General features: G+C 31.8%; 2 protein-coding genes and 1 non-coding gene across 4 annotated transcripts; 2 read left to right on the top strand and 1 right to left on the bottom strand.

Annotated features, from left to right (window-relative positions):
* Positions 1-234: 234 nt before the first annotated feature.
* LOC105125263 (bidirectional sugar transporter SWEET12-like) lies at positions 235-1,965 on the bottom strand. Its single transcript, XM_011025628.1, has 6 exons — positions 1,859-1,965; positions 1,697-1,733; positions 1,366-1,576; positions 1,105-1,266; positions 768-887; positions 235-581 (listed from the first exon to the last, which is right to left on the bottom strand). Exons 1-6 carry the CDS (start codon positions 1,908-1,910, stop codon positions 333-335), a joined length of 831 nt encoding a protein of 276 aa, XP_011023930.1. The 5' UTR covers positions 1,911-1,965; the 3' UTR covers positions 235-332.
* A 4,751-nt stretch (positions 1,966-6,716) lies between these two features.
* Positions 6,717-6,788, top strand: TRNAQ-UUG (transfer RNA glutamine (anticodon UUG)). The gene has a single exon. It is a non-coding gene; the product is annotated as a tRNA-Gln (tRNA).
* A 6,096-nt stretch (positions 6,789-12,884) lies between these two features.
* Positions 12,885-17,459, top strand: LOC105125262 (probable protein S-acyltransferase 7). 2 transcript variants are annotated; one of them, XM_011025627.1, is made up of 6 exons: positions 12,885-13,164; positions 13,745-13,927; positions 15,222-15,518; positions 16,166-16,399; positions 16,641-16,850; positions 16,905-17,459. In XM_011025627.1, the coding sequence occupies exons 1-6, from the start codon at positions 13,042-13,044 to the stop codon at positions 17,235-17,237; spliced, it is 1,380 nt and encodes a 459-aa protein (XP_011023929.1). In that variant the 5' UTR covers positions 12,885-13,041; the 3' UTR covers positions 17,238-17,459. The 2 variants fall into 2 exon arrangements, with proteins under 2 accessions (XP_011023929.1, XP_011023928.1); XM_011025626.1 differs by having other exon boundaries at positions 16,641-17,459.
* The last annotated feature ends 359 nt before the right edge of the window (positions 17,460-17,818 follow it).

The raw sequence follows: 17,818 nt of genomic DNA, 5'->3' as shown, positions 1-17,818 counted from the left end.
TTTATTTTATTTTTTTATAAACGAAAGCTGCTTTTAGACTGAGCGGTTTACATTGTGAACATTTTTTTTCCCAGGACGGGCTACTAGAGAATTGACACGTTATTAAATGATAAATTGTGTTCATCAAATTGTTGAGCTCAAAATTAAATATGCATAACTTTTATTCCATATTGGTCGAGTTATGCTCGCAAAAACGAACAGGACACTGCAGAGCATATTTATAAAGCCTCTCCTTCACAAATTTTACAAGAATAGAGAGAGAATTAGGTACAGGTACAACAGTCCACGTGCATTACGAGACAAGTTAGGTACTAGCTAGCAAGATCCTCAAATCAAACTTCACATTGATTAGGTTTCTCTTGGTTGGAAGGATCCTTGCTATTCTCGGTATGATCATCTTCCTCGTTCGACTGGGGGCAAACAGCTGGTTTCATCTCACAAGAAATTGAGCTCAGTTTGGCAATATCATTGCTGTTTTGAGGTAGCGTAGGCTCCATAGGCACTGCTGTCTTGGAGTTCTTGTAAATTACATAGAGTACCATCTGAAGCACCCCAAAGATAAAGCCCAGTATGTTTGGGATCTGCACACAGATGGGGAAAAAAAAACAAGGGAGAGATGGACTTTCAGTGTCTAGATTATGCAGAAGTCCAAAGGATAGCATGCAAGCTGCAGGATGTGTAATACAGCAGCAACAAAACATATATAGCAATGAGGCAAAAAAGAGACACGTCTGTGTATACATTAATTCGAGAAAGAGATCACTTACCGCAATATAGAAGTCCTTCAGTAGTACACCATAAAAGAGCCACATGATAGCACTAAGGGTGAGAAAAAACGATAATGTAAATGGCATGAACTCCACACTCCTGGTTCGTATCACAATTCTCTGAAGAGTCATGGATAAAATATACTATGATCAGATATATGTTATATATATCTATATGTGTGAGTATAAAAATTAAAGTATTCTGCTCTCTTCCTTCTGTTTTCGATCCCATGAAGTGATGTTGACAAACACAAATCGACTCAGTTTAAGCAGCTTGACGAAATATTTAAGAACAAAAACCATCAAAAAGGGTCACAAATAATATATATATCCTCACCATAATGCTCAGAGGTGCTGCAAATACACTCACTGAGAATATTACACAAACCCATCCTAGAACTTTAACCCGGTTTGATCCCTTTACAAAGAAGTGGGAGAGAAGAAGAACCGCACAAAATCCCCCAAAGTTCAACAAAATAAGTATCCTCAAGGTGGCAATCTGCAAAAACCAAGGCAAATATATTTTGTAAGGAGATCAATATATAGCTAACAAAAATATATGGGTGCAGAGAGAGATGTGTGCTCATGATGTACGTACCCTAGCTTGTTTTGGAGCATAAGCAACGTAAAGAGCAATGTAAATTATCTCTATGAAACAACCGACTGAGTTGATGGTGATGAGGAGGAGAGCATCAGACTTGAGTGATGCATAGTAGAGCCAAATCATTGCACTGAATAGGGCAACCACATAAGGCAATGATTGAAAACCTTCTGTACTTTTCTTCCTACAAATCCTTGAAAATGTTGGGCTGCAACAATATGGAAACATCTTGTTAGAGCTTCAATATTGTCCTTCGATCAATAGCCCCTTTCATAAGAGATGCTCTTTAATATTTATTAGAGAAGTTGGTTGAAACAAAAAAACTTACATTGGAGCGAGGAAAACCACAAAAGAAACGAAGTTACCTAAAAAAATCCATATGAATGTAATATTTAGATACACTTAATTAATTATGTAATCAGATTTTGTAACCACTTGAAGTTGTTAAAGCAGATGCAGAGAGGAAAATATTTATTTGCACATGTAATACCTAGAAGACCAAATGTGAATATCCATGGGCAGTGAATGGAAAAGGAAGCCATCTTTCTCTCTAAATCTTTGCTTCTCCCCCACAAAATAAGGATATGGAAAAGAAGTAAATACGTGTTTTGAAGGGGAAGCCCTAGCTAGCTAGCCCTTCCACATCCAAGCCACGCCACAATATGCTAGGCACAAAGGGTGAATGGCTTATTTATAGAGGATGTTATGCATCACGAACCGTGCGAGTAAAATGACGAAATGATTGCATATGATTCAAAAATTGCGTGCTCCAAATGCTAGCCCTACATGTATCTGCATGATTTTATTTTCTTTTGTTGGTAAAATTCTTTTGGCATTAGCCCAAAAACGGCCAAGTTCAAGTTCTGTTCATATGAATATGAACAGTGTGAACAATTAAGAAGATATAAGGGAAAAGAGGGATATCATATTGTGTAAATCTAAGCTTTTTTATTTATTAATTTATATATGATTAGGCTTTTATCCATTTATGCGGGCCAAAATTAAATTATTTTTTTCTAGTGATCTAATCCACGAAAAATTAAAAAATTTGTGAAAAAGAAATCGATCTTCCAACATCCATCTTGGAGAACATATAACTAATTAACTTTGTAATTAAATGGTAAAATTTCATTATCTAACAAGTTTTGCGATTTGTTTGAAGAAATTGTGGTTAATTTGTTTATAAGATAAATACCGAAAAGCTCAAAGACTTCATTACATACCTTTTTTTATTTTCAAATAATTTTTAAATAATTTTTAAATTTTTATCAAACTCTTATAGGAAAAAAAAACTATCGTTTGACTAATGGGTACACAGACTTCATTATATATTTTTTTTTTTCAAATAAATTTTAAATAATTTTTAAAATTTTATCAAACTTTTAGAGGATAAAAAAACTATCGTTTGACTAATGGGTACTTAGAGTCTATTTGACAATGTGATTGTGACTATTTTTCAAATAATTTTTTATATTAAAAATATAATTGTGGGTATTTTTAAAATAATTTTTTTGTATTAAAATACATGTTAATAATCAAGTTTTGCGATTTGTTTGAAGAAATTGTGGTTAATTTGTTTATAAGATAAATACCGAAAAGCTCAAAGACTTCATTACATACCTTTTTTTATTTTCAAATAATTTTTAAATAATTTTTAAATTTTTATCAAACTCTTATAGGAAAAAAAAACTATCGTTTGACTAATGGGTACTTAGAGTCTATTCGATAATGTGATTGTTACTATTTTTCAAATAATTTTTTATGTTAAAAGTATAATTGTGGATGTTTTTTAAATAATTTTTTGTATTAAAATACATGTTAATAATTTTTTTATTTTTTAAAAATTATTTTTGATATTAATATATTAAAATAATTTAAAATATATGAAACATATTAAATTTTAATTAAAAAAATGAACTTTTTAAAAACACAATTTATGTCGCTAGGAGAAGAGAAAAGAACGGTGTAGAATGTTCCTCGTGTATCTAGTTAGTGTACAGTAAATCACTATTCTGCCGTACGTTACCCACCTAAAAAGCACTGCTCTTCCCCCATCTTTCACGTGGCCATCCCCACTGCATTTCCTTCAATTTCAGAACACTTTCTTTAGGTTCAGCCGTTTTTCTTCGGACACACATTTGTCTTTTACCACAACCGCCAAAAAGAAAACGAAAGAGAAAAAACTAACCCTAATTATTCCACTAAGTGGCCAAATCATTCCATGTCTTTCACTTTCAGGTATGACAAGTGCACCATGAGGCAATGAGCACCATTGAGCTGTGCCCATGTTCTGTCTCTACCATGACCATGTTAGTCTCTTCATCCTTCTCTGTTTTAACACTGTCTAGTTAGGTGATCATCAAGAGCTAGAGAATGTTGTTGCGATCTATCTCATGCAGGGCCAGTGCTTTTGACGGGCACGCGTGAACAGAGGATTCAAAATCAGCTTCTTATCGTTACATGAGGCACCTCCCAGATTTAATGGCAATTATATATAGATCTACATCACCTAACGCCACGAGTTCGTACCATGAAAATTAAAGCTTATGTTTGAACGAATAGAGAAATGGAAGGTAGAAAAGGCACTGATTATAGTATAATTTTGCTGCTATCTTTAGTTCATTTAATAGTTAGAGATGGGTTTTGAAGTGTGGTGGGTGGAAGAGTAGAATATATAAACTACCTGAAATGATAAGGTTTACTAAGCCTTGATTATCTCTCAAGATCCAAATATTCAGGATTTTTACATAGTTGTCATCATTATTTTAAGAATTACGGGAACCTGGATATTTTCGTGGGGTGATTGTTATATATTGAAGATAAGATGAGCTTTTCACATTCTTAGAGCATCTCCAATCCAAAATGCTATTTTAAAAAGCTAAATTGATAAAATAGTATTTTGAATAGTATAAATATAGCTTATCTTATCATATCTATTCCAATGGAAAAAAACCATTTGAAGAGTCATTTATATTGGAGTGAAAAAAATAAATATTTTATTATTTCTTAATATTGTTTAATGTTATTTTTTTTCCACATGTCTACATTTAATTGGTCTATTTTTTTAGTGGTCCCACTTTGTTGGTTTTGGCTCTTTAAAGAGATATGTAGAAATAACATTTGTGGGAGAAAAAAGGCATTTTAGTATTTTGTTTGGCTTCTCCATTGGAATATGCAAAACAAACAAAGAAAAGTCAAAATATTAATTTTTTATTTTTGGCTATTTATTTGGCTTCTCCATTGGAGATGCTCTTATAATTAAAAGTAGGCTTATAACCAAGTTCTTGATTAAATCTTTTCTTCTGTTTAATGACCTCTATACTAATCCTATTTTTAATACTTCCAATTCTCATTACATACAAGAGCAACAAGAAAATTTTGTATTCTTTCAAGAAGAATACCATATATATAATTGTAAGATCAAAACAAAAGATGAAAGATCTTGATGCTCTATAGTGTAAGTGGGAACAAAACCTGCGCACCATTGACCGGAACTACCTGGCTTTGTAGTTCTTTTTTTATCTTCTCTATCAATTTAATTCTACTTCTTCTTTATATATATATATATATATTGAAAAGGCCAAAACCAATAGCCAAAAGTGAAATACAAAAATATAAAATACAAAAACAAACAAACTTAGAATAAGGGCCAAAACCAATAGCCAAAAGTGAAATACAAAAACAAACAAACTTAGAATAAAAAGAAAAAGAAAAAAATTATTCTACTACAGCAAACAACAAAAAAAGAAAAAATTTATTCTACTACAGCAAACAACAAAGAAATTACCTTAGATTTTTTATTACATCACAATTTGATACTATTAAAACAAAGAAATTACCTTAGATTTCTTATTACATCACAATTTGATACTATTAAATGATTTTAAAAGATCATTTTTTGTATAAGTGAAGTTTGAATCCTACTTTGAGGACTGATTTTAGTAATTTATTGATCGCAAGCAAAGAGGCTTTTCTTATTATATCATGCATGTTGAACTTGCTGGATATATGTATTTTTTAGCCATTTCATCGGTGGATGTCCCAATCTCCTAGTGGAAACTTTACACACTCACTTGCCATTCAAAACGTGTACTGATTTAATGTGATTTTTTTTATGAGATGCACGAATCCCTTGTTAACTAGGATTGCTCGGGCTCTAAGTTATTATTAGATTGCATGATTGAAGAAATGGCTGGTGAAAAGAATCGAATCGAATCAAATGGCCTTTCATTCGCTAGGTGGCATATAACCTTACCGAAAAATATCTGAATCTCATATCTTTTAATAATCGTGTTTGTCCAATATACAAGCGATTAGCTGGTTTCATCTGACACCGCATCACAAAACTTATAATGGGATTCTTAACGCTCCTGTGGGTGTGTAGATCCAGAATGCGTTATTAGGCGAAGAAGACGCACGATAACGAAGAGTGTTGTGATCGTGAATAATTAGGTTCAGCTTTTTGTTCTTCTTAGCCTGCTTAAAGGCAAGTTAAGACATGTGTGCTAGCTTGTTGCTGAGAAGTTAAGGTCGATAACATTAACGTACGATGTTTGGCGTGAAATAATTTGAAACTAGGTCGGCTTTGCAAAGGGACCAAACCATAGGGTAGTTTTCGCATAACCTCTCCCCTCCCTAATATCTAATGCAGATTTAGAATCCATATAAGGATGTCATGAGTGATCTCCTTTCTTTAAAAGAAGGCAATCTCTCCTATATGAACATTTTCTTCAACGAATTTCGGAATCAATAACCTCTTTATTGAATATCATCAAGAACTATGCAGGGACAATTCTGTACTAGGTTGTGCTAGTAAGCTTGCAGCTGCTTACATTACGATTACGAAACATCAAAGCTTGGAAATTTAGAGAACACAACTGATTGAGCAAACCATCAAATAGCCGATTCGTCTTCTTCGGCTGGCTGTTTTGGGCCTTTTAATTTGTGGTCCTTTAGACTTTTCTCTTTCCCAGGTTCTATGCCATCGCAAATGGGCAGCAGCTAGGAAACTGCATATACCTCGAAATATTTTAAATTTATATACTTTATATTGCTATGAATGTTTTCTATTAAAACATTTATTTTTAATTATATATGTGACATGATTATGAATTAATAACGCGCACTTGAATAGTATTTTTTTATTATTCTCAATAAGATTAACCTTTTTTAATATCATTAGTATTTGCGCAAGATAGTAAAGCATAACATAAGTCAATGACCCAAAATATCTTGTAAAAAATAAGCAACGATTCAATTTAATAATGATATAAATACAGAAGACTTGATACCAGAATTTGATAACTAAATTGGATGATATAAATAAATAATGACCAAGTGAGCAGGTTGGTTCTATGGTGTAGTGGTTAGCACTCTGGACTTTGAACCCAGCGACCTGGGTTCGACTCCCGGTAGGACCTTTTTTCAATATAAGATTATATGCCGTTAGATTGACTAAACCAAGAAATGGGACGATGCGACCACCACGAATAGATATCACAAAAATATTGATTGGTAATATATATATATATATATATATTTTTGTCAAATATTATTTGTTTCTGCTGGTGGTTTTTTCGTAATTCACTTTCTGTCATATAAATCATTACCCAATATAGAGTAATTTAAAGGTAAAATGTAATTATTGTCCAAATTAAGAGGTGTTCAATTCTTCTCATTTGGTCACAAAATTCGTGTCCCGTAGCATCACGCTCTTTACTTGTTTCCGTCGAAGGATATTTTGGACTCGAATTTGATTCAGAGTAAAGTGCATCAACGCCTAACTTCACTCCCCTCTTGTAAATGTTGCCCATCGAGTTAGGAGGGAATCCTGTGTGTTTATTTTTATTTTTATTTTTTTAGCTTTTTATTAGATTTATTTAATATAACAAATAAGTGATTATTTTTTCGATTGAGTGAAAAGAAGAAATAACAAGAATTTAATGATAATGAAAAACATAAAAATTAATCCTAATATTGAAGGTATTATGACACCTACAATTTATGTTGTAGGTTTATATCCATTTTTAAATAAAAAAATTAGTTTCGTATGTTTATCCCATTCAAATTTTTAAAAAAATTAAATTAAATTAAATGAATTGAATTTATAATTTATAAAATATTAAAAATTAAATTGGACATAATCAAACTCTGTACATTTGAATGAAATAACAAACGTATGCTTATTTGTTTTATCCATTGGGTTATAGTTTTCTGTCGGCCTATATAGTTGCTCTGAATGGGCTCTCAAGCCCTTCCTCTGGTGACCCATATATACACTTGAATATATATATATATATATATAAAGAAAGAAGTTTTATTTAGTGAAATTTTATTTTAAATTCTAATGAACAAAAATTTTCAAATTTGGTAAAATGGCTAGATTAAAAAATTTAGCTTTATTAGGAGTTGGAAAATTAGCCTTCTTCACTGAACAGCCCTGAATCAAAACGGCAGCTCCACAGTCTCACTCGCCACCAAGTCAAACCCTAGATTGCAGTGCCTTTCCATCGCCATAAAACCTCCAGCAGTTCCAAATCATAAATATTCGCAACCTCGATTGAATTTTTCTCATCCCGTAGCCTTCTTTCCCCGTGACAGTAGCCTTCCTCTCTTGTGAAATTAGGGAAGGAGGACTTATCAAATTACCCATAAAATTTTGAAGTCAGATTTGAATATTTTCTTCCAGTTTCAGCCGGCCTAAAATTTTTCAGAAGCAAATTTGCAGAGCAGAACGTGAGAAAATAAGCAACAAATTATGAAACATCTTGAAATGCACATTTTCCAAGATTTTTGCATATTTCTTCACATTTTGTAAGCTCATTAGATTTGGTCATTTTCTGGTTATTTTACAATTTTTAATCATTTTATATTTATAAATTTTTTCAAAAAAATCTAAAAAAAATCAATGAAACAAGAAAAAGTTGTTTAGTAATTATAATGTAATTGGAAAAAATAATAAATCTAAAAATAATAATTGCAAAAAAAGAAGTAGAGGGAACACAATGTCGTTTTAAAGAGAGGATTTTTATAAATGATTTGAAAGAACGGGATGAAGGATGTGTGATTGGTTGTGAAATTTTATTGACGATAGGAGTGAAAATTATTAGTTTTGATTGGTTTTTAGATATAAAATCATGTAGATTGTGTGTATTAGTTTTGGGTTCGATGATGTGAAATTGTTAAACGTAACCATATATTGTATATGGGTATTGGGTCATTATAAAAAATATTTTAATTAGTATATTATGGATATATTATTGTTGAAGAGAGAGATTTGAAGAATACATACAGATAAAAAAAAAAGTATCTTTGTATTTATTATTTCTATTGACTGATGGAATTATCTCAAATTAAATCTTGTTTTTTCATATTGATTATCGGATAATATAAATTGTTAATATTCAGTGAATTAATTATTTTTATTAATTATTAATTAATTCAGAATGATATGGTCTAACGTTCTTCAAACATTAATAAATAAATAATAATATCAATTAATACATTATCTTTGAGATATTAGTGAATAAAATTTTCAATCACCACATAATCATTTCATTTCTTAATTTCAAAAATTAACTTGATATATTAGTTTTATATTTTAATAATCATGTTTTAAAAAATATTTAGAAAAGTTTAATTAACCGAGTTTTAAATTTGATTTTAAATAATTATAAGTTTGAGTTCTTTTAAAATTATTATAATTTTACATAATTATTAATTTTATGATAGATAACATTCGTTCAAATATATGTAAATTAATTTAGAAACCATGTTAATAAAATAAAATAAAAGATAAATAGGAAGTCCCATTATTGATATTTGAGAACAAATTAATTTATTTAGCCTCCACATGCTATCTAGTCTCTACCGTGCTATTGCTTTACCCTTTTCAAGCTTTTAGAGATCTCCCATCACGATGGTGTTTTCAAAGGAATAAGGGATTGCCAAACCACCGCCCGCATTAAACCTAGCTAGCTCCCTTTTCCCTTTACCCTTTACACTTCTTTATGCGTGAGTACCTGTGAAAGTTCAAATCTCCACCGACCTGGAATCAGAGAAAGGGTCCAAAGTAATTAATTAACAAAATTACTACATTTTGTATGATAAAACTACAGCAGAGAAGGCCAATAAGAACATGCCAAGCCAGCAAATCGAACAATAAAGAAGAGTTAGGAGAGAACACAGGAGGGAATCCGAAGTCTTGTGCTTGCAAAGAAAAGCCATGATGACAGTGCTTTGTCTGAATAAAGAATATATGCTCATGGAATAATAAATGATCAAATAAATATCATATTATATATTATATTGCACTAATAACTAACAGTTTCTTGGATGGTGTTGTAAGAGATTCGTGGGGAGATTAGGCGTTTTTGCATGCGTAGTTGCATAGGCATCACATGATTTTAACCCTGCCAATTATTTTAACCCTTTGCTGGAAGAAAAAATGGGTACGAACAATAAAATGTTCTTTGATGGTGTTTGGAATAATAATTAGTTACTTTTTAAAAAATAAATATAAATAAAAGAGAAATTTCAAATAAAAATGTTCTTATTATTTTCTATGTATTATTAGCTTTATTTTCTCTCTCTTTTTTATATTTGATTTTTTAAGATGAGTTCAGGGAATAGCTAATAAAACACTACTAATTATCATCATAATTTTTTTTAAGAAATAGGAGCAGAGGAGGGGGGAAATCTCTTGTTGTGCTTTTAAGTTAAGAAATTATACCCAAAAAATGAAGGGAAATACATTGGGGATTTAGATGTGAATGGTAATTTTTTTTTTAAAAAAAAAGATAAGAATGATAAAAAAGAGCTATTCCCTTCTTTTAATATTTGACTAGATTTTACAAGGATCATTCTAGTTATATCAATCCACCAAATTAAATCAGATTAGATTAGATGATTGTGCTTTTACCTTATATTAAAGACCTATATTAATTAATATCCCACATATCTTACAAGTATATAAATATGAGTTATGATTAACAATTAAAAAAATAAGATTTATACATTACCATAATTCTTATATTAATTTTACCGTCAGAATTTTTTATTGATATTTATACTCTAAATTCACTAATATGAATTTTAGACAAAAATAATTTTCCAGAAAAAATCTCATCGATAATTTATGGTTTGTTGGTAATAAAATTGATAAATTATAAAACACAGACTTGTTAAATAAACTATTATTTATTATATTATAAAATACTTAAGTCACAAGTTCAAAATAAAATTTATCAATTTATAAATAAATATAATTTTATAAAATCTCAAATAAACTCTAATATAGATAAATCATACAATAAATTTCTATAAAAAAAAACTATAAAACAAACACATATCAAAATAAAATACATGTATTATAAATTGAAAATATGTAATAAAAATAATATTTTAAATTTAAGTTAAAAAAATAATAATTTTGTATATTTGAATTAGAAAATTTCATCCTCACAAACTTAGAGGGGATGTTATTTGTTGAGTAGAAAAATAAGAAAGAAAAAAGGAAAAAGGAAAAAAAAGGAAGATTACTCGTCAAGTTATATATTAAATAATATAAATAGATTTATTGATAGAATTCATCAGCAGAATTAATCCATTGATAATTATATATGTACAAGTAATATATTATTATATTTTTTATTTTTTTTATTTTCATTGTAATATCTATGATATATATATTGAGAGAATATTTTTATTGGTAGTTATTAATAGATATAATAAAAAAATAGTTTATTAGTAAAGTTTACTATAATTTATTAATAAAAAAATTATATTGATATTTTTATTTATGTTTGATAATTACCTAGTAATTATAAGAAGAAGAAAAACATCACTTTAACTCGTATGCCTGCGTTGTGAAGTCAATTTGTACTCTTGTGTTTTGTCCCAGATAATGGCATCATATTTAGCAAAAATATGGTCAAATCTATTTCAGTGGAAAGCCTTGGGCAGAGGCTCTTTGAGAAGCCGTAACAAGTAATCGCATCATAGATCACATTTTGTTCATATCCAATGTAATTGACTAAAATAAAAACGCAGAATCTAAATTGATTTTTCAACATAAACGCACAATCAAAGGACACTTATCTCTACTGTAACTCCCTTTTAAAAACCCTAAAAATAATGATTGATTTATTCTATTTCCGTGATTGGAGGTGATAATAACTTGGGGATTTTGAAAATATTTTCAGTCCAATATCGCACATTGAAGCTACACCACCTTTCTATTTTGCTCAAAAGCACACCAACCATGTCACAAACAGGGAGTGGAGTTCATGGAAATTTCACCTTTTATATTAATATTGTTTAAATTTTGTAATTGTGAGATGATTTTCAATTTTTTTTTAAAAAAATTCAATTACCATCATGATCTATTCTTGAATTATGTTTTTAAATCAAGATATTGTTGAAAACTTGCAATTTAATTGGATATAAAAGCTTGGAATTCAAGATTGATAATTTTTATGTGACAAATCACGATAATGACTTATCAAGTTATGTGTATGAAAATATTTTTATCGTACCAAATTATTAATGAATATGTAGCGAAACTCAAAACTCAAAACTTAAATCTCTGGCTCCATGATTTCTGGCAACCGGCTATTATAAGATTTAATTTATCATAACGAGAAATTAATAAAATATCTCCATATAATTTTAGTTTAGAAAATATAGTTACTCATTATATATATTTTTTAAATATATTTATTTTTATACCTTCAACTAAACATGATAATATCGTTACGTATTTATTTATTTATTTTTTATATGTCTATTATTTTGATCTTGAAATACTAACAAGAGGAATCTTAACTATCAATAGTAAATCTTCTAAAAAATGCTTCAACTCCTCTTAATCTATATATATATATATCTTTTTTGACTCCTATTAGTCAAATCAAGTTTAATGACAATAATGCAATTTTCCACACCAATTAACTTGATCATCTATCTAGTGGTATTTTAGTAGGCTTAACAATACCATGTTCCCCCTCACAATCATTAAAAAGATAAAAAAGTAATTGAAAACAAACCATCCTAGGGCGCACACACCTGACGCAGAAAGAGACTGATAATTTTAAATTTTCAAAGATTCCTTTGTAGTACGATTTATTCAATGATTTATTGGCTATTGAATCACCTAGAAAAGAAGATAATTAACTTCCCTATTAACATAATTCAACCAAGAACAGAGGAAAAGAAAGGGAAACATTGTATTAATAAACTTTAAATGATTGTATTGTAGAATATTTTGTACTCTGTTATATATATATATGTATTTTTTTTCCATTAATGTAATGTCTGAATAGCTTGCCTACACTATTATATTTACTTAGCTGACCAGCTAGAGCGCGACGGTTAACGGCCCATAAACGCCGTAGTCTGTAGTGGTTAGCCACCTCATAAATCATAATATCATAACATGATCCTGGCCCCATCAACCCCGTTTGTCTTTTGAATAAAAATGAAGAAAAAGTCAAATAGTCCCTTCTTTTTATTTTACAGTAATATTATAAGAGCCGCCTTTATTAGCTTTTCTTTCTTTCCTCTTCATTTTTGTTTTGCGAAGTTTTGCAGCTGTACAGAATTGACCTGACAGAGAGAACAGAGGAGAATGAGAGACATGTATATGGTCCCACCTCCTCCGGATCCGGCTGGCGAATGAGAGACATGTATGTGGTCCCACCTCCTCCGGATCCGGCTGGCGGAGTTACGGTAGACTCCGCTGTTGATGGTGACGATGGGGAGGGTCTAATGACTTACCAGGCATGGAAAGGCAGTAATGTAAGCTAAATTCAAGTTTTAAATTCTGGGTTGTTGTTGTTTTTGGTTTTGTTTAGGAAAGTGTGAAGCTTTGTGAGTTTGAGGATAAAGATTGGATTTCGGGGTGTTTAAGAATTGAATTAAGGAGAAAAAAGATGGGATTTTTCTATTTTTTGGTTGAAGTTAGCGGTCAATTTGAGTTATTTTTGCTTGCAACTTCTGTTTATGGTTCACTTGGTTAATTATTTTGCAAATAGCAGGCTGATTGTGAAATGGGTAGGGATTAGTTTGTTGAATGAGTAACTGAATTTGGGTTGCTTGCAGATGTTTTTTTTTTTCACTTTTGTGAATCAAATTCTAGATTCAGTTTTGTATAGAACTTTATGCTGGGGTTAATGAAAAAATAACTTTCTCATGGTATCATGGCCTTTTCTGTTTGTTGATTCAAACATGTGAAAGCATAATGTAGATATTACTACTATTTTCCGAACGTTTTATTATTATTAGTATTACGCTTCGCTAGTGTTTTTTTCTTTTCTTTGTTCATGTTGGTAATGGGTTGATAATTGCATAACGCCACAGTTGGTTGTTTTGTTGGCAGACATTTTTGCTTCAGGGGAGGCTTATATTTGGACCGGATGCAAGATCTATTCTGTTAACCATCTTTCTTATTGTGGTTCCAGCTGTTGTTTTCTGTGTCTTTGTAGCAAGAAAGCTGATAGATGATTTTTCTCATCACCTGGGAATATCAATAGTAGTCTTAGTCGTTGTTCTGACATTACTAGTGAGTTGTTTTCCTTTCTTAAGTTCTGTTGTTTTAAATTTTTATGCTCCTGTTTGCTGAAGTTCCACGCTTAACAATGAACTCAGCTAATTGTTATGATGAGTTAGTTCAAAGCTTAAATAGATAGCAGTTGCCATGTTATGCCAATCACAGAATCTTCATTTTAGTTTTCATCTTTAAAAGCAAGTTAGATGATTAACTAGACTGTTTCGAAGCCCTAGTATACGGAATATTGTAGAACAATCAAGTCAGTACATGAATAAAGGTTGTAAGGTGGTGCATGCATATACCAGTGACAGCATATAACCACTGGCTTTAGTTTGTTGCTTCTGTTACAGTAGCATATCTCCACTCACCAGTAAAGAAATGAATTTATGTAAGTTAGAAAATTTTCATGTGCTGACATGGATGTGAATTATATTGAGACCCTATTTGATTATCCTTACACAATAGGAGTACTTTATCCAGGAACATCCATTTTGATCCTGTTGCAAGAGATCTCTAGCTGCATGTTAAAATTGTCAACAATGTGTCCTCTTTGGGGTTTCCTTGCTTTGGTTGGCGGGGATCAGGGATATGGGGTGTTTGTTGTGTGTTCTTATCTGGATTCTTGACATTGAAGTTAGATAATTCTCTCAATTCAAACCAGAAAAGAATACATGGAGCGAATAAGCAGCGTTTCCAGAAATGTGCATATGTGATAATATAAATTAAGATGCATATGTGGAAATATACATAAAAAAGACTAAATATGAAACAAGTATATCATAGGAAATTTGATGCAGTATCTACTGAGGATAAGTTGAGGGAGGATCTATTAGATGGTGTGGTTACAGCATTAACCTAAGGATGCACCAATGCCAAACAGTGATTCAATTTGAATAGCAGAAGGACACACACACACACACACACACAAAAAAATTAGATGTTGTGATTACAGCATTAACCTACGGATGCACCAATGCAAAGCAGTGATTCAATTTGAATAGCAGGACACACACACACACAAAAAAAAAAAAGCCAAATCAAAATATTTTGGGTTTGAAGTGGTAAAGAAGTATTTTTTTTATCACAATATATTACTGAAAAGTTGATCCTAAATAGCCCAAAATATAGAAGAAGATCTGTACAATCAACCCCAACTAGTTTAGGGATTGTTTGCACACATTTTTGTATTTGATCATCAAAACTTTGTTGGAGTTGCTTGAAATAATAAATATAGAGGCTAGGTTGGCAAAAAGAAGTTTGTAGATAGTCCTGTGCTGTTAACTGATGGATGTGTTTGTTCTCGCAGGATTTAACCTTTCTTCTGCTAACATCAGGAAGAGATCCTGGTATAATACCTCGTAATGCTCATCCTCCAGAGCTGGAAGGTTATGAAGGGAACACTCCACTTACTCCTGGGCAAACCCCACCTCTCCGTTTGCCACGCACAAAGGATGTTGTCATCAATGGGATAACTGTGAAGACCAAGTACTGTGATACCTGCATGCTTTATAGGCCCCCACGGTGTTCTCACTGTTCCATATGCAACAACTGTGTGGAAAGATTTGACCATCATTGCCCTTGGGTTGGTCAGTGCATTGGATTGGTAAATGATCATTCTTCCATCTGGCATTTCTTTGCTCTTAAAACTTAACTAGTGGCATCTTCAGAACTCTGAGAACACAAGTTTCTGTCATGCATTGAGTGTGGTGTTTATGATTCTCTAAAAGTTTCTGTCGTGCATTGAGTGTGGTGTTTATGATTCTCTGAGTTGTCCTTATCAACCATATTGGGAGTTGTTGTTCCCCATCCAAAAGAAAGAGAAATATACACACTATGTTATTACTGAAACACAAGTTTAACGAGGGAAAGTATTTGGCATCATTGTTCCATGGTGGAATGACACCAATAATTTACGGGTTAGCCGGTGTTGGTACAAAAATAAGAAGATAGCCTTCCTGCTATATAGCTTCAGACTGTGAATTGATAAAAAATCAAGATCACAAGAAATTCTTTCCAGTTTTACTTTTAGGTTGTGCCAGAATTTGTCAAATTTGTGTTAGTTTGATGATGATATTCTTGAATCTGTCTTAATGTAGAGAATTTTTGTAGTTGACCTAACTATCTTTCAGTTTGCTTTCAAGCTAGTACTTGCACTGGCAAAATAACGCTGACCTTTGGCATCACATGAATTTGTATGTTCGAAGTGATCTTTTTCTGAACTGGGATTTATCCTTCTGTTTTTGGGTGCAGCGGAACTACCGGTTCTTCTTCATGTTTGTCTTTACTTCAACAATTATTTGCTTATATGTACACGCATTTTGCTGGGTCTACATTAAGAGGATCATGAATAGCGAGGAGACGTCAATTTGGAAAGCAATGTCCAAGACTCCTGCCTCTGTCGCTCTAGTGATTTACACCTTTATTTCAGTTTGGTTTGTTGGTGGTCTTACCTTGTTCCATTCGTATCTCATCAGTAAAAATCAAGTAAGAAACTCTTCCAGTCATGGTGAATGGAAATCAATAACAAGTCACACTTTTAGGTCAATATCCTCATGCAAAAACTCATCTCACCTAAAATTGTTTCCTCTCACATCCCTTCCTTTGCAACTCGCTGCATTTTGCTTCTATTGCAGATATTTAATTTTCCCTGGAAAACCATGCCATTCTTTATGTTTTATGTGATATGCTCGTTTTCCCAAACTTCTTGCTTTTTGTGTTTTGGCAGTCTACCTATGAGAATTTTAGATACCGGTATGATGGGCTAGCTAACCCATTTGACAGAGGGTTGATTGAGAACTTCAAGGAGATATTTTGCTCTAGCATCCCTCCATCTAAGAACAGTTTCAGGGCAAAAGTACCAAAGGAACCTGCCATTCCACCTAGAATGGTAGCTACTAGTTTTGTCAGTTCAAGTGTGGAAAAATCTGCCGGTGACATAGAAATGGGGAGGAAGCCAGTGTGTAATGTGGAAAAATCTGCCGGTGACGACATAGAAATGGGGAGGAAGCCAGTGTGGGATGAGGCTTCAGGAGATGATGATTATAATGGCACAGCAAGAAATGATGACAGTCTGCATGAGGATAGTAGATTGACTGATGTCTCTCCAGATTTAAGCAGGATCCTCCCCCCACAGGGAATGGAAGGGCGCAGCGTCATGCATTCCAGACGATCAAGTTTGGGTAGAAAAAGTGGCAGCTGGGATATATCACCTGATGTTCTTGCTGTAGCAGCTGGAATAGGGGAATCAAAGCGGATGGCTAGTGGCAGTGGTGACAACTTGACATCAGATGCCCAACAGTCTAAGAGGCATACTAGATTGTAAAATGAAAAGAAGATTGATTATACGAAACAAAAAAAGAAAAAAGAATGATGTGTTTCTGTTGTATTGGTTGGCCATTACTCCCACCCACCGTACTTTCTTCCATGTTTATAATGATCTGTTTCAAAGGGTTTGAGGTTTTAGTTGTTGTAATTGTGTCATACTTTTTTGGTGGGCGCCTTTGCCTGTGCATGAGTAGAACCGATTCCTAATTTTAATGTTTTGTCAGATATCGGAAACTTCGTAAGAACATGCTATAACAACTTTCAAAAGTCGCAGCAATTTTAATTCTTGGCCACATGAATTGTATTTGATGGAGATGATACTTGTCTTGATCAAGCACAAGCTCAAAGCAATTTCATAAATCTTATAAAAGCACATCATTCTTGGTACGAGGAAGGTACCTTATAGTTGTTGAAGTTTATAAGAAACAAAATAGAAATTCTTGATAACCTATTGTTGTTTATAAGTTATAAAGTTACAATGTATTTATCTCATCATGTTTTACAGTGTTTATATTATATAACCTTTTGTATTAAAATATATAATAATAATATTTTTTTTATTTTTTTAAAATTATTTTT

This window comes from Populus euphratica, unplaced genomic scaffold, assembly GCF_000495115.2.
Source record: "Populus euphratica unplaced genomic scaffold, PopEup_1.0 scaffold22.1, whole genome shotgun sequence".
Classification (NCBI taxonomy): Eukaryota; Viridiplantae; Streptophyta; class Magnoliopsida; order Malpighiales; family Salicaceae; genus Populus; species Populus euphratica.
Note: the sequence above shows the minus strand (reverse complement) of the source record. Positions and strands in the feature narration are given on the sequence as shown.